This window comes from Carassius auratus, chromosome 22 (genome assembly GCF_003368295.1).
Source record: "Carassius auratus strain Wakin chromosome 22, ASM336829v1, whole genome shotgun sequence".
Classification (NCBI taxonomy): domain Eukaryota; kingdom Metazoa; phylum Chordata; class Actinopteri; order Cypriniformes; family Cyprinidae; genus Carassius; species Carassius auratus.
Window position 1 is genome coordinate 15,160,238 of NC_039264.1, and position 27,991 is coordinate 15,188,228.

General features: G+C 37.4%; 1 protein-coding gene across 1 annotated transcript; it reads left to right on the forward strand.

Annotated features, from left to right (window-relative positions):
- LOC113039812 (NACHT, LRR and PYD domains-containing protein 3-like) lies at positions 1-27,991 on the forward strand. Its single transcript, XM_026197900.1, has 8 exons — positions 1-42; positions 142-202; positions 3,559-3,751; positions 6,225-7,980; positions 10,392-10,565; positions 25,792-25,965; positions 27,371-27,544; positions 27,629-27,991. The coding sequence occupies exons 3-8, from the start codon at positions 3,715-3,717 to the stop codon at positions 27,633-27,635; spliced, it is 2,322 nt and encodes a 773-aa protein (XP_026053685.1). The 5' UTR covers positions 1-42; positions 142-202; positions 3,559-3,714; the 3' UTR covers positions 27,636-27,991.

Genomic DNA, 27,991 nt, shown 5'->3' on the forward strand with positions numbered 1-27,991 from the left:
TCCACTTAAGTTCAGCTCGGGAGACACATCTGCTGATCTGAGGTGTTGTTTAGTTTACAGTATGATAAATATAAATGAAATTGAAAATATTCATTAATTTACCAATGTTTACAAAAATATTAAATATTTGTTTAACTACAGTCAAAAACATAAAGGACTGCAATCACATACAGCAAAGAAGAACATAGACTCCATCTTTAAGGTTGGTTTTATGTGTTTATGTGTGTGAGTGAGAGAGAGAGAGAGAGAGAGAGAGAGAGAGAGAGAGACTTTATTAATCCAGAAAGGGAAAGCACACCACACAGCTAACACACATAAATAAACAATTAAACATTTAAAAACTATGAAAACATGATTAAGAGACCAATGAGACATGATTATAACAAGATACAGTTCACAATTCAGAAATGCAAGGCAAAGAACAGACAGTTCAACAGTTTGACAGTCAACAGTGTTCATTAAAATATCTGACCACTGCAGGAACAAAAGTCCTTCTCAGTCGCTCACTGAAGCACCGAGGCATAATTGAAGGCCGTGTTGCAGGGTAAATTTTTTAACGAATTTGTGCAATTTGCTTGTTGGTAATAAACATAGCCATAGAAATAGATAAAAAAACATCTAAAAGCTTTGTACTAATGTTAAAAGATCTGAGTTTTCTAAAAAAGGAAAGTCTTGCCTGAGCCTTTTTTATTAAAAAATTAGTGTTCTCTTTCCAATTAAATTTTTCATCCAAATAGACACCTAAAAATGTATATGACAAATGTAATTTTGATCGGTTGGCCATTAATTGTGACTGAGAGGACCTTCTCCTTTTTCTTTCTAAAATCAATCACATGTTCTTTAGTCTTCCCTATATTTATTTTTAGAAAGTTTGACTCACACCAGCTAGAAAAAGACTGAACCTCCCTTCTATAAGCAAGGTCATCACCCTGATTACCTACTAAGGCAGTGTCCTCAGATAATTTTTGTACCATACAGGATGACTGACTATGCCTATAGTCCGCAGTGTAAAGTGTAAATAAAAAGTGCTCCAGTATTAGTTAAAATAATGTCAGACTGTTTGTTACCAAACCTAACAAACTGTGGTCGTAATAACAGGTCATCTAAAATCCAGGCAATAGTTGTATTATGCAATTTAAAATGAATAAATTTGTTAACTAAAATATGTGGCTGTACAGTATAAAAAAAAAAAAAAAACATGATTCTAACAGGAATAGCAGTAGATTCGAGATGACTATAAATATTATGTAGCATAAATAATTGTGCATCATCTACCCCCACATCCTTCCTACATGCAAAGGCAAGGCTGAGCAAGGGATCCTGAAAAACAGACACCTGCCTAGTCAGATGATCAAGTACAGCCCTCTCAAAACATTTAATAATGTGTGATGTCAGAGATATAGGCCTCAGATTAACAAGACTATTGGACACCTTGGCTTTCTAGGAATAGGAATAAGGCAAGATGTTTTCCACATAACCGGTATTTTAGCAGAGGACAGAGACAAAGAAAACTGAATGAAGGACAGAGCATAGCTGATCACCACACACTTTTAGGGTACGTGGATGTACACCATCGGGGCCTTCTGCCTTATTTTGGTTTAATACGCCTTAACTGCTGATGAACCTCTTCAGAACCTCTTCATGCGATCGAACTTCAAACAAGCTGTTAATTAATCCACCTTGTTGACGAGAGAGAGGACATTCCCCATAATAACGAAGGGTAAGACAGGTTTGTATCCCCGCTGGTGGTTTCTGACCCAGACACCTTCTCTGCTGTCTCTCTTCCTAACTTTTGCCCTGGGCTTGATTTCTGATTGATCGACATCAGGATCCAATAGACTTGATGCTGAAAACCGTAACTGAAGAAGACAGGCAATCACATGGAATGTTTGTGCGGCTTCCCAAACAGTCAATAGCCACAGAAGGCAAACAAGTGAAAGATTATTAAGTGCAACCATAATCATGTCGTCAGGGATTGATCACACTAATAATACAGAGTTAAGATACTTCCAAAAAAACTTAAAGGAGGGGTGAAATGCTATTTCATGCATACTGAGTTTTTTACACTATTAAAGAGTTGGATTCCCATGCTAAACATGGACAAAGTTTCAAAAATTAAGTTGTACGTTTGAAGGAGTATTTTTGTTCCAAAAAAACCTCTTCCGGTTTGTCACAAGTTTCGGAAAGTTTTTTTTGAGTATGGCTCTGTGTGACGTTAGATGGAGCGGAATTTCCTTATATGGGTCCTAAGGCACTTCTGCCGGAAGAGCGCGCGCTCCCGTATAGCAGAGCACTGAGAGGCTGAGCACAGCCTGATCAGAGCGAGAGCGTCGCGAAAAGTCACAAAAGAAGTGTGTTTTTGGTTGCCAGGGCAAGACAACACTGCACAGATTACCAAAAGAGAAACAGCATTAAGGGACCAGTGGATGGAGTTTATTTTTACAGAGCATCAACGGAGTTGTGCAAGCGTTTTTGTTTGTTCCCTGCATTTCGGATTGCACATCGTTTATTTCTTAAGGATAATGCAGTCCCAACGAAAAAGGGTTACGATCGTGTGTTGGAACCACATGCGGTGAGTAAAACTGCTTCAAATATCTCTGTGTTGTTAACTTAGCTATCAGTGCGTAAGCACATCAAGTAAACAACATGCGATGTTGTCATCAAACTGCACTTTCCACATGTACAGCTTAAAAAAAAAAAAAAAAAAAAAACACATATAGTGGAACTTAGTCATTTTCCAAAACGACTAAGCAAATATATACAGTTTCAGTACATACCACATAGAGACGCCTTTGCTGATGCTGCTCTTGTTAAATTTCAGCCTCTGGATCTGTGTCACAGCTTCCAAACGCTCTCAACGCAAAAGCCTACTGGCGCTCGTGATTCTTTAGCTCCGCCCACACGTCACGCCTCTAGGCGCTCGTGTTTTTCCGGGAAAAATCGGTACAGACTATCTTTCTCTTATAAATATAATAAAAATAAAGACTTTTTGGAGTAATGAAGGATGCAGTAATACTCTATAGGTACTCAAGATTAACAGGATATTGAGTGAAAACGAGCATTTCACCCCCCCTTTAAAACCACATAAAACACAGATGATCACATGCACAGTGGTAGAAGAGACACTAGCGAGGTGGGCGGCACCTCTGTGTGTGTGTGTGTTTGTAGATTCAACACGATAATAAGAGTATGAATAACTGATAAATATGTGAAATCCACTCTGTAATAGTCATAATTACTTTCCTACACACACGTAAGATAAGTTGTAGGCCACTATAAAGCAGATCAAAGTAGAGAAGATGAATCCATATGTAACCTGACTGCTGCACAAAGATGAACATCAATCTAACAAACAGCCAATCCAGTCAAACTCTCTCTTTTAACCTCAGTATCTGTAGATGCTGATGTTTGAGCATACAGTGAAGTTATTAGCAGGTCTGATATAATTCAGTGATGTTTATTAGTATTCATGCTTTAACTCTTGTGTATTGATCATTTGATTCACCTTCTCTATTACTGAATGCAGGTTTATTGTTTGAATATTTACTATGATTTCAGGAGATTGAGCACAAAATCATTTCAGAGTTAAAAAGCATTAAGAGACTATTGAGTCCAGATTACCCAGAATGCTCTGAAAGAGACTGTTATGATGATGAAGGTCATAGCAGAGTCAGAGAGGGGCTTCTGAAGATCACACTGCTCATCCTGAGGAAGATGAACCAGACAGACCTCGCTGACACACTACAGACCAGTAAGAGCTCTGGATCAGCAGATTATAGCCTGTGTTTTTATTATCAAATTTCTGTCTTCAGTCACTAATGTTCCTGAATGTCACGACTGACATCTGAGTTCGTACATGTGCACTAGACTTGTGCCGGTATTCGTTAATGTGATATATCACGGTAATGAATATTCACAATATTGTTATCGTGAGCACTTATAAAAAACGCAAATAATTATATATATTACAAATTATTAGAGTTGTTCCGATTCCGATACTAGTATCGGAAATATCTCCGATACCACAACAAATTCTGGCATCGGCGAATACATGAACCCATATACCGATCCGATACCATTTTCTTAAACAAGACCTAGTTATGACCGATAGCTTTGCCTAACCTCTGCACGGTTCTTCTTCGCTGCTCAGAATGCATTGCAAACATAGGAAGTTGTGATGTGTTGCCACAAGCAACCCGTTTAGAGCAGCGAAGAAGAAATGAAAACGCGTTAGCTGCACTGATCTATATATGACTGGATCGCTCATCGCGTTCTTAAACAGCCAACAGACTGTGAAGCTGCTTCTATGTTATAGATCAGTGGTTAGCAGTATGTCTCTGTAGGACCGGTAGTTACCGACTCCCAAGTATATTCAGTACCCGCAGCTGTGTTCAGTCGCTTCCCTGTTAGTCAAAGCGCAGGGCTCCAGACTGTAGCCGGATATATACTAGTGTCTGTGAATATTAAACTGCAAAATACTATTTAAATATTACTCCTGCAATTTCTACATCTCTGTGGGTGACGGGCGCAGATGCATGGGAGATCGCTGTTTTGTAGTCTCTGCCGTGTGTCACTATATTAGGACACAAACTCATAAACCGTCACTTCATGAGAATTTACCGTTTCATTTGAGAAAGCTGTCATATCATAAACGCAGACACTCAAAGATCTTCATGGCAGCCCATTAAAATAAATGTTTGGTTTAACATGAGTAAACTGACAATATATTAAGCTACTGTTGTAGCCTACAGTAGATTTAGCTATATCTCTATGTAGTAATAATAATACGTCTCTATTAATAATAATGATTATGCCTAGACGGTTGCTTGTTTTTTACTTGTTTCATTGTAAAGAGATTATCTGTTTAATATATCATTTTTTATATTCCTAGACTTATTTGTAGCAGTTTTTTATACAGTTATATTGTAAAACTAAAATACCTTTTTTAGTTTGCGGTGTTCAATTTTTGGCTGCATTTTAAGTTCTTTTAAGAAAATAAATAATACTGTCAAATTCATGTCAGATAATAAAAAAAATTTAATGAATAACAGTAGTTCACCATGTATTTGTTCATGTTTTATTAAGGGATCAGTCTGAAGCACACCATAAAATAATTCTAGCAATTTACACAGGGCTTGTAGTATATACAGCTGTATATACAGATACACACCCAGGTATCGGATCAGTACTCGGTATCGGCCGATACCCTGAGCCCAGGTATCGGATTCGGAATCTGGAAGAGAAAAAGGGTATCGGAACATCTCTAAAAATTATTCCGAATTTGGAATGCATTTTAAGAATACTATTCCCAAATTGCACAACACTGCTGTATGCTGCTTGAAAGATCTTGTGCGCTCTGATGTAAACAAGCATGCATGAGAAGCACATGGAGTGAGAGATGAGCTGAATGAAAGCACATTCACTCTCTGACAGCAGATGGCGTTAAACTGCAGGAAAAAAAGCAGCCTTTACTCTGAAAACCCCATAAATAAAGCAGCTGCACTACTTTCTAAAACATATTTAAATAATTTTAAATAGCGATTCAGATTTGTGTATTTGCTATGATGTTCATGACAGTGCCATTAAGTATTAAGACTTAAAAGGCTATTTTAATCTGGACTACAACATGCCATATATAGTTTGAAAGTGTTTAGTTTTTAATTAAGGGCTTCATTTTTAACATTAGTTAATTCATTAGTTAACAAACTGCCAATGAAAAATTAATCTGAACATTCATTAACCTTAGGTACTGTAATATTTAATAACACATTGTTAAAATGTGAAGTTGTAACTGTATTATTTATTGAGCTAACATGAACGAAGACTTTTTTTTAACAAAGATTATTAACTTCTGTAGCAAATGTAGCTATTGCTCAGTGTGAATGTTAATGGTTAACTAATGAGGTTTTATTGTAAAGTGATGCCTATTGGTCTTTAAAGTTCTTTTGCACTTTAATCTGTGCAAAACGTTTAACTTTATATATTTTTCTATGTTGCTTTATTTTATTTTATTTAAATGTTCAGTTACTAACACTAAATTGAACTAAATTTCAATACAGTGATAATACCATTTACTGTGATAAAAGCATGAGCAATTAATCACAGTAAAATTTGATACCGACATATCCCTAGCTGTGACACATTATAATATCTAACATATCAACCTAAAAATAAATTTCTAATATATTGCTCTGCCAATAACAACAATTATTTCCTTTGCTCAGAACTGATGCCTGTGGATCAACAACTCAAATCCAGACTACAGGATAAATATCAGAGACTCGGTGAAGGACTATCCAATCATGGAGAGTCAACACATCTGAATGACATCTACACAGAGCTCTACATCACAGAGGGAGGCAGTGGAGAGGTCAATAATGAACATGAGGTGAGACAGATTGAGACAGTGTCCAGGAGACCAGAGACACAGGAGACACCAATCAACTGCAACGACATATTTAAACCCTCTGAACAAGACAAACCCATCAGAACTGTGCTGACTAAAGGAGTCGCTGGAATTGGAAAAACAGTCTCTGTGCAGAAGTTCATTCTCGACTGGACTGAAGGAAAAGCCAATCAGGATGTTCATTTCATATTTCCACTTCCTTTCAGGGAGCTGAACTTGATACAGAAACATCTCAGTCTTGTAGGTCTTCTAAACCACCTTCACACAGAAACCAAAGAATTAAAGTCAGCAGATTATGAGGACTACAAAGTCATGTTCATATTTGATGGTCTGGATGAGTGTCGACTGCGTCTAGATTTCCAAAACAATCAGTGCTTGTCTGATGTGACAGAATCAGCTTCAGTGGATGTGCTGCTGACCAACCTCATCAAGGGGAACCTATTTCCTTCTGCTCTCCTCTGGATCACCTCTCGACCAGCAGCAGCCAATCAGATCCCTCCTGAGTGTGTCCACCAGCTCACAGAGGTACGAGGATTCAACGACCCTCAGAAGGAGGAATATTTCAGGAAGAGAATAAAAGATCAGAGTCTGGCTGATAGAATCATCACACACATCCGATCATCAAGAAGTCTGTTCATCATGTGTCACATCCCAGTCTTCTGCTGGATTTCAGCCACTGTTCTGGAGAGGATGATGGGTGAAGCAGAGAGTGCAGAAATCCCCAAGACTCTCACACAGATGTTCACACACTTCCTGATCTTTCAGACCAAACTGAAGACACAGAAATATGATGGGAAATATGAAATTGATCCTGATCAGGCTAAAAAGACTATTCTGTCTCTAGGAAAACTGGCTTTTGAACAGCTGGAAAAAGGAAACCTGATCTTCTATGAGAAGGACCTGAAAGAGAGCGGCATTGATGTCAGAGAAGGGTCCGTGTACTCAGGAGTTTGTACCCAGATCTTCAGAGAGGAGTTTGGACTGCAGCTGGGGAAGGTGTTCAGCTTTGTTCATCTCAGTATTCAGGAGTTTCTTGCTGCTTTATTCAAGCTGCTGTCCTTTTCTGAACAAAACACAGGACTGAGGAATGTGTTCAGGTCATCAATGATCAGTTTACTGAAGAGGGAAGTAGACAATGCCTTACAGAGTGAGAACGGACACTGGGATCTTTTCCTCCGGTTCCTTCTAGGTCTCTCTCTAGAATCTAATCAGACTCTCTTACAAGACCTACTGAGAAAGACAGTAAGCAGCTCTGATATCAATCAGGAAACAGCTGCATACATCAAACAGAAGATCAGGAAGAATCGCTCTCCAGAGAAATCCATCAATCTGTTCCACTGTCTGAATGAACTGAATGATCGTTCACTAGAGCAGGAAGTACAAACATACCTGAGCAGAACAGATGTCTCTCGTCTCTCTGGAGTCTCTCTGTCTTCTGCTCAATGGTCGGCTCTGGTGTTTGTGCTGTTGAACTCAGAAGAAGATCTGGATGAGTTTATACTGAGTAAATATGATCGATCAGAAGAATGTCTTCTGAGGCTGCTGCCAGTGATCAAAGCATCTAGAAAGATTGAGTGAGTATTTTAAAGTGTCTTTGTTTTATGGACTTGATTTTATACAGGAGGCCTGTGGTTCTTTACACTGTTTCTGTATATTTTGAGGTCTTTCTTATTTGACACACTCAGCTAACATCACAGATGGCTCTACTAATTATCTGATGAGTTGAATCAAGTGTGTTTGATAAGAGAGATTCATCCAAACTCTGTTGAGTTGAAGTGCCTTCAGGAACAGGGTTGTTACTCTGATTTTACAAACATGGGATTGGGATCATCATCAATCACTTAAAAGTTACATTCAGGTTTGTTGGAATAAATTAAAGTAATTCAATATCAACCTAATAATTCATAAGTATAATAATCAAATTAAATTAAATTATTAGACAAAATTATTCTTAGTAAAACTGACGAAAAAGTAAAAGATTTTTAGTCCAAGCCACTCGAGGAACAATAGATGCATGTAATCATGTGACAGTCATTTATGGTGCTGCCATTTTACTTTTCTTTTTTTACCTCCAGTGTCTCACGTTTTAGGTAAAAAAAAAAAACACATTAAAATAACACAAATTAAATAAATAACTCATGCACGTTCAAATTCTCTGCTGCTGTAAGGTCGACAGCTTTATTAAAATGCTACGCATTTAGCCCTATGTGATGTCTGTTTTTATATTGTTTATCAACAGTATACATTTTTATGTTGTTTGGATTAACTAGCCAAGTAGACAGATATGAATGTTTCTTCATAAACATACTGAAAATAAGTAAATATTGTTAGCTGATGCTAACTGTCTAGCTAACAAGCTTGCTGGTGCTAAGTTGAGGTCATTTTTAGATATAAAGTCCAAGGGCCCTATTTTAATGATCTAAACGCAAAATGTAAAGAGCACGGCGCAGGTGCACTAATGGCGTTTCCAAATCCACTTTTGCTATTTTAACGACGGAAAAATGGTCCATTCGCCAGGGCGCTTTTTTGGAATAGGTTGTCCCTATTCTCTTAATGAGTAATGGGCGTAAAGTTCAATAAACCAATCAGAGTGTCATCTCCAATTCCCTTTAAGAGTGAGATGCCCTCGCGCCATGGCGGATCGCTATTTACATGGCGGAATTTGTTAGCAGAAAAGCTGAACACTTCTCAAGTGAAGAAACTGATCTGCTAGTGCACAAAGTTAAAGCGCGCGAGCAGATCATCTACGGGACAAGCAGGTGTTTTGGTGTTACATTTGATGGCTACAGTCGGGGAAAATAAAAGAAAAACAATGTAGGCTAGTTAAAATATTTAATATTCACAGATGAAAGTTTAGTTCTTATGTAGTTATGTGCGTTCCTTAGAACAAATTCAAGCAGGGTAAATATCAAGCCTATGACCCTGTGCTTGTATTTCTCTACACCATATTTTAGATTTGACACATTTAATAGGTGTGCAGTATTATTTATATAATATGAATGATGTGTTATATTATTTAAAAGAAATTGTGGTTTAATTTGCATCGGAGCATTAAAAGTTGTAGCCTATTTTAGTAAGCTAGGCTCGCGTGTTTAAATATATATATTTTTTATTTTAGTAAAACGTGAGGCACTGTATAATTTCGCTTCCATTATTTAGGCCTAATTAGAAAAAGAAACAAATAAATTAAACCTGCACGATTTAGCTAAATCATTGAAACTGTAAAGAATTAACTGATTAATAAAACGTTCTCACGTTTAAACTCCAGTTAGCAGTTTGAAAAATAAAGAATAATAACAAAGTTAATAAGAATTATTTGTAAATGAGGGACCGTTCTCATTCTGCTCTGCATATGGAACCTGAAGATTTTTTTCTTTTTTTTTTTTGCCAAAAATGAACTGAAATGAAAAAAAAATTATATACATAATGGCTGTTTAATAACAATATTATGCATAAGGGCCTTTGTGTAAAGGTCTTTCTTTTAATTATTGATGCATAGACTGTAGCCTAAAACTATCCCATGTTTTGAAATTAACTAACTGTAAATTGTCTAATGGTTTTTAAGGATGTTACAATGTTATATTATAATGTTATTGTTGTTTCATGTCTTTTCATTTCCATTAACAAACCAACATTTTACAATTACATTCAGTTTGCAATCCATCCCTTTGCGCCACCTGGCGGTAGTTTCACGAATGAATTTAACACGTGACTGACTTGCAGACTTGCTGTACTTCATCTACCATTGTTCATGACACTTTCTTTGTGATCTTTGTGATCAGATATACATCAGTAATATTAACCATGTTTAATTTGACATCATTCAGTGCTTTTTTGAATCCGCAAACTATTGTCTGGTCAATAAGACAACAAATCATCTGATGAATGTTGCAAAAAAAAAAACTAAACTATACAACACTGAAAGTTTACACACATGAGTCAAGCTCTAATAACTAATTTTTAATTGTCTGTATATTCTCTGCAGTCTCTCCTACTGTCGTATTACACAGAAAGGCTGTGCTGCTCTGATTTCAGCTCTAAGATCAAACCCTTCACACCTGACAGAACTGAATCTGAGTGATAATACACCTGGAGACTCAGGAGTGAAGCTGCTCTCTGCTCTACTGGAGGATCCACACTGTAAACTGGAGAAACTACAGTGAGTCTCAACACATCGCAGTAACTATAATGTCTGGAGTAAAAAGTAAAAACTCAGATGTGTTTTCTGTAGAGTTTTTTTTCTTTGCTGCCCTCTCACCCTCAGTTCAGACCCTCTAAACTCTCAAGCATCCTTCTGGACCAAAATTTTTTTTTTTAATTTGTGATTTTATTTTTTTTTGCAGAATCTATTAGTTGAGATCATGAAGAAGCCACTCCGTATTTGAGATAGCAGTATTGGTATATTTAAAAGCATACAGTTTGAGGTTGAAATCGGCTTGTTTTTCAGAGATTCTAGCACGCAGTAGGGTTGTGTCATTTTCTGTATTTCCATACTCGATAAGCCAACTTTTTTATTATTATTATTGCCCCCACCCTCCAAGGGAAGCGTGGCTACTTATTATGCAGCACTCTGGCCAGCTCTAGCTGATATCAAAATTCAATGAAGATGGACGCCACAAAGATTATCGCAGACGAGCTGAACCGTGGCCGTTACACTGAAAATGTTTTGAAGTACTTCTCCGACAAGCCGGATACTTATGAACAAGATTTACTTTGAACTTGACTTTTATGTAGACAATTTCTTTGATTATGTTCTATACAATTGAAGCTTAATTAGCATACACGTGAAGTGACGTGACATTCAGCCAAGTATAGTGACCCATACTCAGAATTTGTGCTCTGCATTTAACCCATCCAAAACACAGAGCAGTGAACACACACTCTTTTTATAGCTGACGTCATATCATTAACATATAATAAAAAAAGAGAGGACCCAAAATACTCCCCTGGGGAACTCCTTAAGTTAATTTAAGTAGTGAGGACAAGGACATCTACCACCTGCTCTCTGCCCACCACGGATGACCTCACCCACTGAAGAGATGCAGGAGAGAATCCTAGGTTTTTTAGTTTGTTCAAAAGGACATCATACTGAACCGTATTAAAGGCCTTTTGAAGGTCTATTAATGCCATACCACAATAATTCCGCTTTTCTACCTCTTTCCTAATAAAGTCTTTAGGAAAGGAAGCAGGCAGGTATCAGTGGAATGGGCCTTTCTAAAACCTGATTGGAAGTAAACTAAAAGGTTATGTTCTGCTAAATAACTGTCTATTTGCTCATAAATGATCCTTTCCACAATTTTTGATATTGAACACATGATAGATACAAGGCGAAAATTTCCAGGATCAGATTTGGGCCCCTTTTTAAATAAAGGTATCACTCTTGCCACCTTAAAATTACTGGGGATTTTTTTTTATAGATAAATTAATTAAATTAAGACGGGAGTGATTATTTCAGCAGCATCCTTAAGGAATCTGGCAGGGGTGTTGTCAAACCCAGTAGCCTTGGAAAGATTTAGGCCTTTGAGTTTTTTTAGTACCAGCTCCTCTGTTACTTGTTTGAAATAAAAAGTGTTTGGCTGAACTCCCTTTTCTTCATAAAAGTTATGCACCCTCTGTTGGTCACTAAAAAAACCTGACGCAGATGGAAGCTTCTGCACCAGATTACTTGCAGTTTTTGTGAAGAAACCATTAAAAGTATCTGCCACCACTTTTTTATCATACAATATGGACTCATTAATATCTAGGTCTATTTTACCTTGTTTTTGCTTAGGGTTCTATTTTATCACCAAAGGCCTAAGAGTTGACCATAATTTCTTGGGATCCTTTTTATGCCCCTAAATCTTAGACAAAAAAATCATTTTTCGCCTCATCCACCATTTGCTGAACCTTATTTCTAAGAATTTCATATTCTTTAAGATTTTATCCCTCAAGTAAATGGTGTCCAAAATATCATTATTTATCCAAGGCTGTGATCTTTGTTTAATCCTTTATTTAATCCTTTTAATGGAGCTATCTTGTTAAGTATTTTCAAGAAAATAGATTGAAAAGAATGCCATGCTGTATCAACATCACATGTCAGTAATTTCCATCCAGTTGATATTATTAAGTATGTCCTGAAATTTATTAACATTATACCCTTTTAAACTTATGCTCTTCACAGATTTGTGACATTTTGAGCCCTCTTGATTTTCCTGGCACAATTGGTAAAAAAAATGGTCACTGTACATAATGACAACACTTTGTGTCAGATACAATGATGTGGTCAATAGCAGTTTGGCTATGCTCAATTATTCTGGTTGAAACACTAATTGAAAAAAAAGTAATAATAATAATTTTAAATAATTACAAAATTAAACATTTTTAATAACTAATTAGAAAATTTAACTTTAAAATTAAATGTTTCCTCTTGGTGGAATGACCTCCCCAACTCAATCCGAGCAGCCTTAGCCATCTTCAAGAATCGGCTTAAAACCCATCTATTCCATATTTATTTGACCCTCTAACTTCAACACTCACTATTCTAATTATTTTTTTTTTATCTAACTACCTTTCTAATCTTTTTTTATTCTATTTTCTTTTAATTTATTATGCAATTGTATGTGTGTGTAAAGACCTCGAACACTAGCTTGCTCTATTCTTTTTTATTCTATCTGTTTTCTTTTTATTTATTATATTATTTAAAATCTCATGCTACGTGTACTGTGTTAACCCAACTGAGACTTGTTATAGCACTTATATATCATTGCTCTTTTTGTTGTTGTTGATTGCTTCCACTGTCCTCATCTGTAAGTCGCTTTGGATAAAAGCATCTGCTAAATGAATAAATGTAAATGTAATGTAAATTAATTTGGTTGGACCATGCATTTTCAGAAAATCACAAAAGCCATTGTATAGTGGACCTTCTGTATTCAAAACATCAATATTATTATCTGCCATTAAAATGACTTCCTGGTTTAAAAAATCATGACAGCCTTCACTAACGCATTCCAATGTTTGGAGGAAGTAATTTTGATTTGGAGGTCTATAAACAACACCACTCAAAATAGGTTTGCTTTTTGGAAGCAAAATATCAATTCACACAGCTTCAAGGTTAACATTGACAAGGTCCTGTCTTATATTGAAATCAATATCAGACCTCACAAATATGCAAACCCCACCCCCTTGTCTGTTCCGGTCTTTGCGAACAATAACAAAGTTTTCAATTTCAATTTCGGAGTCATTAATATATGAATCTAACCATGTTTCTGAAAAACATAGTATACTTGCCTTGATTTTCCTGGCCAGCCCACGTACCTCCGTGATCTTTGGCAATAGGCTGCAAATGTTTAAATGAAAACAATGCAAACCATTCGATGCAAAAATTGATATTTGTTCCTCAGTGAAGACCAAGTTGTTACTTCTCACAGTAGTGGCCTTCGATGTCGATTTTGTAGCCGATACTATGATCTGTTCAACGATCTGCTTTGAAATGTTATCAACATCAAGATCCATAAGAGAATTTGCAATGAACACCACATATGGCTCAAGTTTTTCAAAATCACCAAACTTTTCCTCAAATTCCTGCCCAAGCCTGGTCAGAAGGTCACAGTAGTTGAGTACATCAGAAACATCAGTTGCACCTTTCTAACATCTTTAGCCCAGAAGGGAAGTGCTGCAATCTGTTCTTCTTCAGTTGATGAATCTAAAATAACAGTTTTGCTTTAACCTGTTAACCTGACCACCCATTATGGGACTCACAGCTGAAAGTGTTCTACCTAACTTCTAATTGTAACAGTTTCCTAATTCAGTGTGTTACAAACATAATTTTGTTGTCTTTGGAAAGAATACCCTTTGGGCTTTACTTTTTATCAACCAGATTTGATAATGCTCAAAAATATTAAAAGTTATAGACACTGAAGATTTTTTTATGAGACTATGTCTACAACCCCCAAATATATAAAATAAATGTACCAACTCTATTGAAGGCTTCTACAAACTATTTAGTCATTAAACATACCACTGCATAGTTTTTTTTTATTATAAAGCACTAGACAGAAACGTAGACATCATATAAGTGATTTATTTGAGCACTAGAAAAATAAAATAAGAATAATTTGAGTAAGAAAAATAATAAGAAGAAAAATGGAAAAAAGATTTAACTTTGTATGCCAATTATAGAAAATCCTGAGATTGCTGAGAATGCATCTCTTACAATGAATTACGATGTAAATAAATACTGATGTGCTGATGGCCACTTATACAGTTGATAATAACACAAATGTGCCATAGAGTAAATAATCCACTCTCTCTATAGCGAGCTGATTTGCACTCAAACAGATGGTAATCATGCAGATACATTCACATTCAACATAAAACACACTCTCACATATATAAAAACTGTTGAAAAATAAAACAAAGAAAAAGGCGATTGCTATAAGTTCCTCCTCCATCAGCTGACAGGTGCGTCAGAGCGCGTAACGAGAGAGCGCCAGAATTCAAATATACTACCTTTCATTCATTCTTTTTTCCGGTGGATTGCCTCATTCTGTTTGTGACACTGTACGCTGCAAAACCATTCCATTTTTTACTACCAAGACGCAGTTTCTGAGCTTGAGTAGCCGTGTTTCCACTATCGAGCTAGGACCGGGCTTGCTAGTGCGTGCCAGGGCCAGTCGCGTTTCCACTGTCACTTCCGGGGCTTGATCGTGCCTCGCTGGGGCTTCCTCGGGGCCAACGGCCAGGTTTTTTCGGCCCGACGAAATCCTTGGGCCAAAGCGGGCCAGCTGGGGCTAGAGGAGGGGTTATGAACAAAGGCGGAGTTTCTCAGCGTCTGGAGAGCGTCAGCGCGGATCATTTCAGAAAGATAACAGCTTTAACACCAGCATTAAAGACGTTTTAAAATAAGTTGAGCTCAAAACTCACTCTTAGTTAGCAGCAAGTGTTTGAAATAACTTGATCCGATGTGGATTATAATCACTAAACAAGGCAGAAATATTTATAAGCGACGTAAAAGACTATGCACGCTAAACATTAACGTTACACAGTAGGTAAACATGTTAAATATGACCGCTTGGATAAATCAGACGTCAGCTTCTTATTCTCTATCACAATTGTGTAATTATTAAGTAACATTTTATCTGTCGTCTCGTTTCAAGAGTTTAGCTCCACGTTGCATATCATCAAAATATAATAATGATTTTTGTTCGGAGCTTTTATAAAAATAGCGAGTCTGCACTGCAGATCATTTCAGAAAGATAACAGCTTTAACACCAGCATTAAACACTTTTTTAAATAAGTCGAGCTCAAAACTCTCTTTCAGTCAGCAGCGAGTTTTTGAAATAACTTGATCCAGATATGCACGCTAAACTTGTTACCATAGTAACCATGGTAAAATATGACCGCTTGAAGAAATCAGACGTCAGCTTCTTATTCTCTATCACAGTCGTGTATTTATTTAGTAACTTATATTATCTGTCACAAGCCTTGTCTCGAGAGTTTATCTCACGTTGCCTATCATAAAAGAATATAGCCTAATAATGTTTTTTGTTCGGGAGCTTTTATAAAAATAGAGATATTATCATTCATTCTAAATATGACGGCTACTGTGGCTAATAAACAGAAAAAGACTCGACTGAATGAGCAGGCTATTTTCATAAGCGTTAAAAATAAATGAATAAAATAGAAATAAGTGTATTTATGTGTGATTAATTTTGAGTCCTGATAAATTAAATCAATTCTATAGTTAAAACATCGATGCTTTTGAATTTGAATATATAACAAAGCATGCAAACAAACGGCCATTTTTATCATGTTTGTTTTGTGATCGCGCATGTTCCAGTGACTTATTTCTTCGTTTTCTGATAACTTCTCTTTGATGGTGAAATGATGGGGTTGCATGACGTTGGTCTGAGAGGCGTGTAAAGGGCGTGTTTTAGTGACGTGCAGCGGTGCTTCAAGCTCCACGGTGGAAACCCTTCGCTATTCTGGCCTCGTGCTACTGGCCCGGGGCTATGAGCCCCGCCCGGCCCGCTTTAAGCCCTGGCTCGCACTGGCCCGACAGTGGAAATGCGGCTAGTGATTCCACAATGGACAATAACAGTTCTGTCACTGAAGAACTGAAACGTAAACAAAGGAATTTTGATCCATTTTACAATGTTATTGCTTCGTTGGACTAAACGTGCTCGACGAGATGTCATTCAGTGGACCCTTACCTTTCTAACTAAACCAGGATTTACAGCTGTGGATGCGTTTAACTCATTATTACGCCGAATCTGGTATGTACTGCGTTTTTATTCTTCATGTTTTGATGTGTACTGCTTACACAAATCTAGCAAATACAGTCTTTATAAGCTTTCCATTGAAAAACAGCAATCTGTCATCGATGCTTGATCTTTATAATGATATATAGTTTGTCAAGATTAAATTTGATGTTAGATTGTACTTTTAATGTATTTATTACTGCATTTATGATGGTTTTATCTCTAACCTGAGCTGTGGGGGTTTCTATGGAGTTCCTTCCTGACCTGTTGCTCACACCTAAATACCCTACCTACATCCAGAAATCATGTTTTAAATAAGAATTAAAAAATAGTTTTTTAAACACAGAAGACATTCTGATCTCTCCTGTTACAACGGCTGCCGCTACTCCTAAAACTACTAGAAGAGTGATGTGTATTTCACTAACAAGAGGGCCTGTTGAAATGAGAAAGGAACTAGAGCTTAAGATCTTTGCCCATTCGGTCTTAATTTATATCATCTTACGCGGGCTCGGGTCGGGCACGGGCTTGCGCTCCGGTTTGCGAGGTAAACAAGTGGTCATGTGATGTGTTTCGATTAGCGCGAGGAAACACGCAAAAATAGATGCTGAGTAGGTGTAACGGAGGCTTGCCTCTGGCGATTACATTTTGGCTGCACCAGCAAATAAAGCAAAGTCTGAGGTGTGGAGACAGTTTTGACCGTGTTTATAATGAGAATAATGAGTGAATAATGGCGCATCATCAGTGAGCGCAGGAACATGCTGAAGCCATTTACAGTGGATTCAATCATTTTCCAAAAACATGTAGGCTAAGCCTAATCGCTTTGAGTAATAAAGTTTTTTTTAATGAAAACTAAATATTCAGTCTTAAATGCATAATGTGGACAGAGTATATATATACGCTAATGTTGTCATTATTCTTTTATTTAATGTCAGCTGCTAGTGGCGAAGCAAATCCGGAGCCTTTATCTTAATTTCGTTATTGCCAAATACCTATCTTAATTTAAAATTTATCTTAATTTAATTTGTTAAAAAAGACTCTTTTTTTATTGGTGCGTTGGTCTATTTATAGGCTAAATGAGCCTATGTCTATTTAGAGTGCTGAGATGTTAAAGGGATACTCCACCGTGTTTTCATATTAAACTATGTTTTTCCCTTAACTAAGACGAGTTGATACATACCTCTCTCGTCTCAGATGACACTTTGAAAGCACTTAGCTTAGCCCATTCATTCAAGTAATGTAAGCACTTCGTCTTGGCGCAGTAATATATTCACTAGAGGGAGCGGGGGCCGATGAGAGGATTTTTCACGAGTGAAGATATTACTGCGCCAAGACGAAGTGCTTACAAGCACTTGCCATGGTATTCTGCCACACAATATAGTTATCCATTTTACACGCTTAGAAAAGTGCAACGTTTTGTTTTGTGTTACCGTCCTAGGTCGAGTTACACTACGCGAGTAACTGTATTTAAATAGGGAAAACGTGGAGGTGTTTCGTAGCTTCTCTGCTTGGCCCATATTAAATGAATGGGCTAAGCTAAGTGCTTTCAAAGTGTCACCGCGCGCCAAAGCGATCGAGTGCACGCACTGAGACGAGAGAGGCATGTATCAACTCGTCTTAGGTAAGGGAAAAACATAGTTTAATATGAAAACACGGTGGAGTATCCCTTTAAGATGTCACAGAGGACTTATTTTATTTCTTTATTCTAACTTCCAAGTGGTGTAGTCTACGTTAGTTATTAATAGGGCTGTCACTTTTGTGAAAAAATCATTTTCGATTTTTAAGACATAAGTGTTCATTGAATTGATTGTAAAATCGATTTTCCATGTCTTAAAAAAAAAGACGTTTCCTTTTTCAACGTCAAATAACGGACGAACGTAAAGAGAGCGCTGGAAACGTACAAGTCAGCAATATTTCTTATTTATTGGCATGAAGTTTCGTGCAGAATAACAAACAGCAACATGAGTGCAACATTCTCGAAAAAATATATGTGCAGAGGGGACGGCTGCCATTACAAAAGAAAAACATCACTGCAAGCTTCAACCTGGCTGCATTTATGATTTAGGCAATTCAAAAATCTCCAAGATTATTTTAAATAATGATTCAATCCATTTCAAACAACTGTTCAAAAAAATTAAACTTTAAATGGACTTGAGAACAGGCCACGTGTGTTTTTTATTGAACGTAACTGACACTTAGGCTAGGCGGCACTAGGCAGGCATAATGAAATGCGCAAAAAAGGCTAGGACCATTACAAATTTATTGGACAGGAAAACAAGTCAATCAACATTTTCGGGGTCCAGAGCAGAGCGTTTTTTATTCACTGTATGTCCAGCTGTTGAGAAGACGTGCTCCGACCACACTGATGTCCCAGGGACACTCAGGTACAGCTGCGCAAGGTGGGGGTATTACTGCCAATTTTCCACCACAAAAGCCGGTCGCTTTCAGCTTGCAATGGTCCTTTTCATAACTCAGAATATGCGCGTATGAGGCGAATTCACGTCTACCGCACTGCGAGACCTCCAGACGCGTGTAAAGCGTCTTTACATTGACTTAACATTGAAATCACTTTCGACGTCACTGGGTCTTATAGGCGAGTAAAATTGCGGGTATTTTCTGTCTAGCTTTCGCAAGGCATACTGCACTTTCGTAATTCTTTATTTTCTTTTTCTGCTTGTTTGTGAGTGTTGTTACATCTATATTTTTTAAATGTTTAATTCTTTTAAAATTAATAGTGTACATATTTGGTTAAAATCGATTCCCTATTTTCATTTTCGAAATTTTTTTTGGTTGGTCCGATCGATTGTGCAATCGATTTTCAAACTAAAAGTGACAGCCCTAGTTATTAATAAATTATGTTAAAACATGTATAAATTACTCATTCTTTACAAAAGGCAAAAGAGCTGTGTGTGTGCGCACATTTGAATAATGTCAGGCTGTAAACGGCTTTGGGCTTTTAAAAATCGGTCAATCAAAATGTACTTGTTGGCCTCGGGTCCTGTCGGGCCTAACATTTAAGGCCCGATTACAGCTCTAATAGGAACTGACTTTTGCACTGAGGAAAAAACAAAGCGTTAGTTTGACAAAGTTTCTTCATGAAGAGGTCAATATGAAACCTTGATGATTTGAATATACCATATTCCGGATAATTAAACTTTTTTGAGGGGGTACTTTGGTCTGCCCCCTGATTTTTACTTTAAAAAAAAAAAAAATAGAAGATTTGGTTATTGGTGGTGATGATTTGGTTTTAAAACAGTTCATTGTATGTCTAACATAATGATTTGGTACCATTGAATATGGGATGTTTAAACTTGTAAACACCTCCAGAAACTCATTCCATCTAACAGGTCTCCATTCATCAAGAATCTTTTGTGGTGCCATGACACTTTTAACTAAATCCAGCATGTGTGCACCAGGGATGGTTCTACCTTTAAACACAAACTCGCCCGACTGTGTCCAAGAAGCAATGTCTTTGGTTTTAGACATTTTATCAGACATTTTTTGCAGCATTACATTTAAAAAAATGTATACATATTTACAAACAAATTACTGTATGAGCCTTCTAATGACCACAATATGTCATTTAACACAGACAGTGTAGTTCATGTAATGAGAAAAGCCATCACAGACCAATTTTGTGAAGGACAATAATAGACAGTTACGTAAACAATAATAATCACTTACCTAAAGGTCACAATAGGCCAAATTGTGCAAAGGGTGAGTAATGTGAAGCATCGATAGGCCATGTAAAGTGAAGGCCCGACAGGCTGCAATTACATTGATAGTACATTGTACATTTAATAATACATTGATGATTTCAATGAATTATGTGATGCGTAAGCCTTGTGTGTAGATGACCACAATAGGCTACTGTATGTGAAAAACCATGATTAACTGGACATAAGGACCAGAGCCGGATTAACGCAAAGGCAAACTAGGCACGTGCCTAGGGCCCGATTGGCGGGATGGGGCCCAGACAGAGGGACAAAAAAAATTAAAATAAAATGTACAAATGTCCTATCTACAATTTATATCAATATTTATTAATTAACTAAAAATAGTGACGATGTTTTATCTTAACCATAGACTGTTACATTACGTCACATTAACGCCAGCCCATGACTGTATTTATAAAGAGGCGCCAGCCAGTTAAGTCATGTATAAACATAAAAAGAAAAAAAATGAAGAGAAACAAAAGAAGAGACAGCGGGGGGCTTTACAGAAGTTTCTGTCGGGCAGCCGTCTGACAGGTGTGAACCTGCTCGAGTCAGCAGAGCCAGAGGCCGAGCCAGGCGCGGAGACACGGCCCGAAAATGCGGTGGAAGATGCAATGCAATGCATTGTTCATAGAGCTCATTAATTGTAGCGGTGCCGGTAACGCGAAAGCACATCAAAATAATGCACGAGCGCGAATCTCTCTGTTCGCACGCAGATTTCCTTTTTCTCTGTCACAAAACCAGACGTGCTTGCTCAGATACACTCTGCTATCGCCCGGAGAGAGTTTGCGCACTTAAAACATGTCTCCTGTCACTCAAACTGCGTCCTGTGCACTCACAACTCTATCTACGCTCATGTGCTAGATATTAATTATTTTCGCACGTTTTTATTTCTAGCCTTTTACCGCGTGCAGTGTGAACGCTCTGGCGCATCATAGACAATGTGAACCTGGAGTTAGGCATATGCCCAGTCTGTTCTGTTCTGTTTTGTTGCATTCTGATTGGTTCTGATTTCTATTTCTATTTCTGTTTCTATTAATCGCACAGCCCTAGAATGAACTGGCAACGAACAGAAAATAACTCTGGCTGCACCGCTCAGCAAAACGGGAAAACCAGATCCAGGCAGAGCTCGGCAGCGGTAGACAGTCAGCAGAGCAAGTGGTCAGGAGGAAACATGTTGACAGCTATTTATTCATGTTTGAATTAATTGTTCTGTAGCATATGCAGGAAAAATATAAATTAGTGGTTTATTCTTAAACCAATCAGCCAGCTCGAATAGTGGAAGCAAAGTTCAGATTCAGATTCAGATTCAGATTCAGATTCAACTTTATTGTCATTGCACATGTGGGCACAAGGCAATGAAATACAGTGGACAGGGGAAGAGATAACAGCAAAACATTAGGAAAGAGAGGAGAAAAAAACCAGCAGCCAGACTGTGCTCCTATGGGAGCACCGTTTGAGAACAGTAAAAACACCACAGCACAAATGCACATAATCAATACACCATAAACACACGACTAGCAACTGGGGATGGAAATTTGGGGGGTCGAGGTGATCCAGTCCAGGCAATCAGCATCCGGTCCAACAGCCATTATAGCGCTGGTCACAGGCCCGCTTGCCAGACTGGCGGAACAAAGCGGCGAAGGCGAGGGATGGGGGTGGGGGGTGAGTGCATATCTGTATATGTGTAAGAGTTTGTGTATTTGTAGGCCTGGAGAATTGCGATTCTCTCTAGATGCCTCAGTCCGCAGATTATACAGCGTCACAGCAAGTTGCCATGGAGACAGCCTTGGTCAGGTCCTAGACAGAGTCAACAATCAACAGGTGTGGGGGGAAACGGGTGAGGAACGCAGAGTCTCTCGCTGCCGTGCTTTCCAAGGAGAAATTTGGTTTCCAGCCAAGGCCAAGCTGGTAGTTGAGCCGAAAGAAGATAAGATACCACTTGTTTTGGTCTAGTAGCCGCATTCCAATTTAACGGTCACTATGATTGTCCCTTTTGGTCTCCAAATCCTCCAATTTCCCTTCCAAAGCCGTGAGCTTCTTCGTGATGTTATCCGTATTGCGGTTAATAGTCTCAGTCTCAATGCTGACCGCTCTGCCCACTGCTTCAATCATGACGGGCAGCCTTGTGAGGCTTTGAACAGCTGTTCCCGTCTTCTGAATTTTCCGATAACCCAGGGCAAAGCCTAATCCAATCAGCAGAAGACCTGTTATCATGGTTCCGAATAGGTAGATGTCTTCAATGTCCTCCAAAGAAAGAGCCGCCAGACACACGACCCGCCAATTCGCCCACGCGTCCATCATGTAGCCAGCTGCAAACGTTCCGGCAAGGCAGTCAGGTTCCCCCGAACCCAAGCTCCTCGTCGAGAAGATGGTGTCAATTGCGTTGAGAGACCAATTTATCAAATCCATGTTTCAGTTTAGGATAGTTTAGGATAGCAATGCAGAGAGAGTCTCTCAAAGTAGACGAGACAAGAGAAACAGGCGAAGCAGGGAAGACAGGGAGGAGAGGAAAGAAATGCGACCGCCTCCGTTGAGAGCTTATCTCTAAATTTATCTCTAAAGTTACAGTTTTATATTTATTTTTTGTTATTTAATTCTATATATGAAATGATGTTATTATGTTATGGCTTAGACATTTTTATATATGTTAACAATATTATAATTGGCGGCCCCCCCTGCAATACCACCGCGACCCACAGGTTAAAAACCACTGTTGTAAGCTATTTTGCAGAAAATCTTAATTGAATGTGTTGATTAAATGTAAACAGAGCAAATAAGATAATCTTTATCTATTAAGATAAAGTTTATCTTATTTGCTCTGTTTAAATAGTTTACTGACACCTATTGGTTATTTACTGGTACTACTGCCTTAACAATGACACTCCCAATGGATGAGTGAATGTGAAAGTGAAAGTGACATGACATTCAGCCATGTATGTTGACCCATACTCAGAATTTGTGCTCTGCATTTAACCCATCCGAAGTGCACGCACACAGAGCAATGAACACACACACACACACACCCGGAGCAGTGGGAAGCCATTTATGCTGCAGCGCCTATTAGGCCACGACTTCCCTATAATTTAATAGCATTTAATAGAGCCTTGTAATGGCGTATAAATAATGAATATCAAAAAATAGTCTGATAGACTGTTTAATATACAACACAACAAATTTGTAACCAAAGACTAGGCTATGTAAAATGTGAATTAACTTTTATTAGTAACTTTGGTAAGTTTCAGATTTCAATTCATAAATAACATCGATGGAGGGGGGCCCAAAAAAAATGCAGCCTGCCTAGTGTAGTCCATTTATTTAATCCGGCTCTGATAAGGACCATGTGAGTAGTAACCATCACCAGTATTTTGCTAACAGTATTATACTGTACCTTGAGTATTGTGTGAAAGGCCACGGGGCCCGAGCAAGGAGGGGGACCTGTGATTGGCTGTGGAGCAGATTGACTACTAGCCATCTGATTGCCAAAGCCTTACCATGGCCCCCACAAATTAGCCCTGTTATTTAGTGGCGCTTTGCCGTATATTCCATGCATTATCATGGAATCATTATCATTAATATTATAGTGACCGTTCGCAAAAACCCGACTTGTTTAGTTACTGTGTGACAAGCCAGGCAGCTTTTCATGTCACGCACATCATGTTCTCACGTTAGTTCACCCAAATAGCAAAATTGTATCATTAATAACTTATTTTTGGACCAAAATGTATTTTTGATGCTTCATCGAAGGGGGAGCGTCTGTCACAGTGTCTGGGTTGTATTCCCTGGGAATCCACTAGGTGTCCTCCTTCCCCACGGTGTCTGTCACTTTATGAATCATGTTCCTCACGTCCTCTGCTTAATTTGCACCCAGCTGTCACTAGTTACTAATCATACACTCTGTCCCAAATCCCCTTAGCGTTTGCCTCTCCTTGTGTATTTAACCCGGTCTGTTTTAGTATGTGTGACGGAGTCCTTGTTGAATGTTAATTCATGTCCGTCTTCTTGTCGTGCTCTTGCCCTGTGTCCTTGTTTGTTTATGTTTGGTTTGGTTTTGTCTGGTATCGACCCCTGCTTGGACTGTTTATTCTCTCTGGATTACCCCTTAAATAAAGACTTACCTGCAATTGGTTCTCTCTCCGTGGTTTCCTGTATCACTGATCGTGACATTATTTGTTTAACTTAAAGATTAAACCTGTTATAAACTAAACAAATTCATGGTTCATTGTAGTGATGGGAAGTTTGGATCATTTTACTAACTCAGACTTTTGAGTCTCGTTCAGCAAAATAAAACAAATCTTTTTTTCAAGTCATTTCGTTCTTTTTATTCATTTTAGCAAAATGTAATTAAAATGTTAAGTGTCACTTCCCCAACACATCTAGTACTTACGCAAATGTTGATCACACTACAAACAATACAAAACTAAACTGCTATAAGATACAGAAAAGATTAATTCATTTTTTACTTCAGTCTGTGATTAGCTCACCTCTTGATGGGACCTGTAAAAAATGAAGAAATAAATAAAGCACATATCTTGCCATTTCAAAACGAGCACAAGCAGCAGTTTTACAGCTACAGAACTGTACTGTCATTTTTAATTATTTGTTCAAAACTCAACATTTTACTTTCAACAGGGGGAAACCTAAACATACATATTTTTTTTTTTTACTGAAAAAGTTGCTTTTTTTTATAAATTCAATCAGAATAAATACATTTTCTTAGGAACATAAATCTGCCTCAGCTTATGTTTTTAAACTACTGAGAGCCCTTTTACACTTTACTAAAAGGTTACAATTAACAACAGAACTTTAATTGAATCACAGTTTCTTTTTAAATGTGATAATTAAGGCTGTATGATAAATTGCATGTGATTGTTATTTGCATCCCGTCAGTAAAGCAGGTTCTGTGATTAGTAGTGAATGTGCCTGTATCTGTATGATTACCATCTGTTTGAGCGCAAATCAGCTTGCTATTACTGTGTAATAATGGCTATCAATGTGAACGCAATCTATATGAATAGAGTGTGACTATCGACTTTATGGCACATTTAAATGATTTCCATCTCTATAACTGGCCATCAGCATGTGATAATTGACTATATGACCAGAATTAATTGTAAATGCTGCATTTTTAGCAATCTCAGGATGTTCTGGAATTGGCATACAAAGTTAAATCTTTTTTTATTTTACTTATTTTTCTTATTCAAATTATCCCTATTGTATTTTTCTAGTGCTCAAATAAATCACTTAGATGATGTCTAAGTTTCTTTCTATTGTTTTATAATTGAAAAACTAAGCAGTGGTATGTTTAAAATCTCTATAGCAGCAATCCTGGTGTATAGAAAAAGTAGTGCTCATAAAAACACAAACACAAACACTCTCACACTAAAACAGAAACTCAGTCTCAGAGATCATTCAATTTCTTCACTCTCTGCAGGCTGTGTTACTGCAGTTTTGGAGAGGAAGGCTGTGCTGCTCTGATTTCAGCTTTGAGATCAAACTCCTCACACCTGACAGAACTGGATCTGAGCTGTAATAAACCAGGAGACTCAGGGGTGAAGCTGCTCTCTGCTCTACTGGAGGATCCACACTGTAAACTGAAGAAACTAGAGTGAGTGCTATTATATTATTGAACACAACAAACAGTGTGACAATACTGCCAAACAAAAAAAAAATCATGTACAATGGAAAATTTTGTCATCACTTTACTTTTCTTCAAGGCATTTCAAAACAAAACAAAAAAATTGCTTGGAAAGCAATGTATGAAAAAAGCAACGTAAATGGTCAAATACAATGATTGTACTGAATGTGCCCAAAACAAATGTATGTGTCTATATACACTTATCGACCATTGAACAACAAGCTACATAAGTGTGAGCCAAAATAAAAAATAAGAGTAAAATACTGGCAGCACATTTGCCTGAAGTTTACTATAATTTTACAGTTCTTTAGCCACTTTACAGTGTTGCTGTAATACATGAAATTAAATATACAGAAAAATAATTACATAAATGACAGATTGACCATCTTTCTCCAGATTTACATGTACTCAATAACACCAAGTCTTGACCATTTTAATCTGTTCGAGGAGTATTTATATTAGAGGAACAACATTCATAAATGCTTTTTTTTCTGCTGTCAGGTGTGCACCTCCCTTAGATTCATCTTTGAGCAATTGTTGTTATGTATTTATTATATCTGAAATGGATTCTTATTGTCTAATTATGTAGTTAGCATGATACATTCTTACTTGACAAATAAAATATTATTTCTGATTTATTCTGATCTCTCCTGAACTCATCATGACTAGTAGATCATGTGGAGGCTGATATTTCCTCAAATATGTGTCCAGGACAGAACAGACTTAAGGCTTGTGGATGAATGGAGCAGCAGGAACATCACCAGAGACCTTTTGATTTCTGTCTAGTACTGATTTAGCAAGTTTTGCTGAAATGACTAACAAACTACACTTTTTATTCTGAGCAAGCAGTAGGCAAACAATTTAAAGATACAAGTTAACCTTGCTCCTCTGACTAAGTTCAGATTGGAGAGTTTATGACTGTGAGATCCACGACCTCCGGTCGGTGTGAGACTCAAATATGACAACGGGTCACTGATGAATGATTACTAATAAAAAACACATTCTAAATTTAATGATCACTTGAAAATTTGAGTCAAATTAAACAGAGCTACAATAATAATTAAACTCGATCCAAATTATGTGAACTTTAAGGTTTCACAAGTAAAATATATGTCATAGTTACACTATAATGTTACTCTTATTTTAAAAATGACCACATATATACTATTATAAACTAGTTCAGCGTCACAGTCACGAATCATGTGGGTAAAGTGCATTTAAAATAATGTTTTAGCTGCTGGCAAGTTAAAATCTCTATAGCACCTATCCTGGTGTGTAGAAAAAAATAGTGCTCATGCAAACACACACAAACACACTCTTACTCTAAATCTTAAATACATTCTCAGAGATCATTCATGTTCTTCACTCTCTGCAGGCTGAGGAGCTGCAGTATTGAGGAGGAAGGCTGTGCTGCTTTGATTTCAGCTCTGAGATCAAACTCCTCACACCTGACAGAACTGGATCTGAGAGGTAATAAACCAGGAGACTCAGGAGTGAAGCTGCTCTCTGCTCTACTGAAGGATCCACACTGTAAACTGAAGAAACTATAGTAAGTAATTCAGTCAATGCTTTCATATATTATCTTGTATTAAAGCCGATCTTAATGTATTTTATCTTTCTCTTTGTTGTACAGTATTTGACAGTGGAAACTCCACAAGCTACAAACAACTGAATCAAAACAACATGTCCTGAACAAGACTGTCATCTGGACAAATGCTAATATTGTAGTTACATTTCTTTCACTACCTTAGGGAGGTAAAATAGTGCAGTGATGGTTACATGTCACTATTGACGTTATAATTTTTGGATCACGTATCACTTAAGGTGTGGTTATGAGTACATTACATAAGAAAGATTGGTGGAAACCTATCTTGTAGAGCCTATTTCTGTATCATTTACACAAGGAAGACACACAAGTAATAACATTAGTTGTATAAAGAAAAGATATACAAGTGTAATCAACAATTACTAAATGAATACCATGAATGAAAAGTAA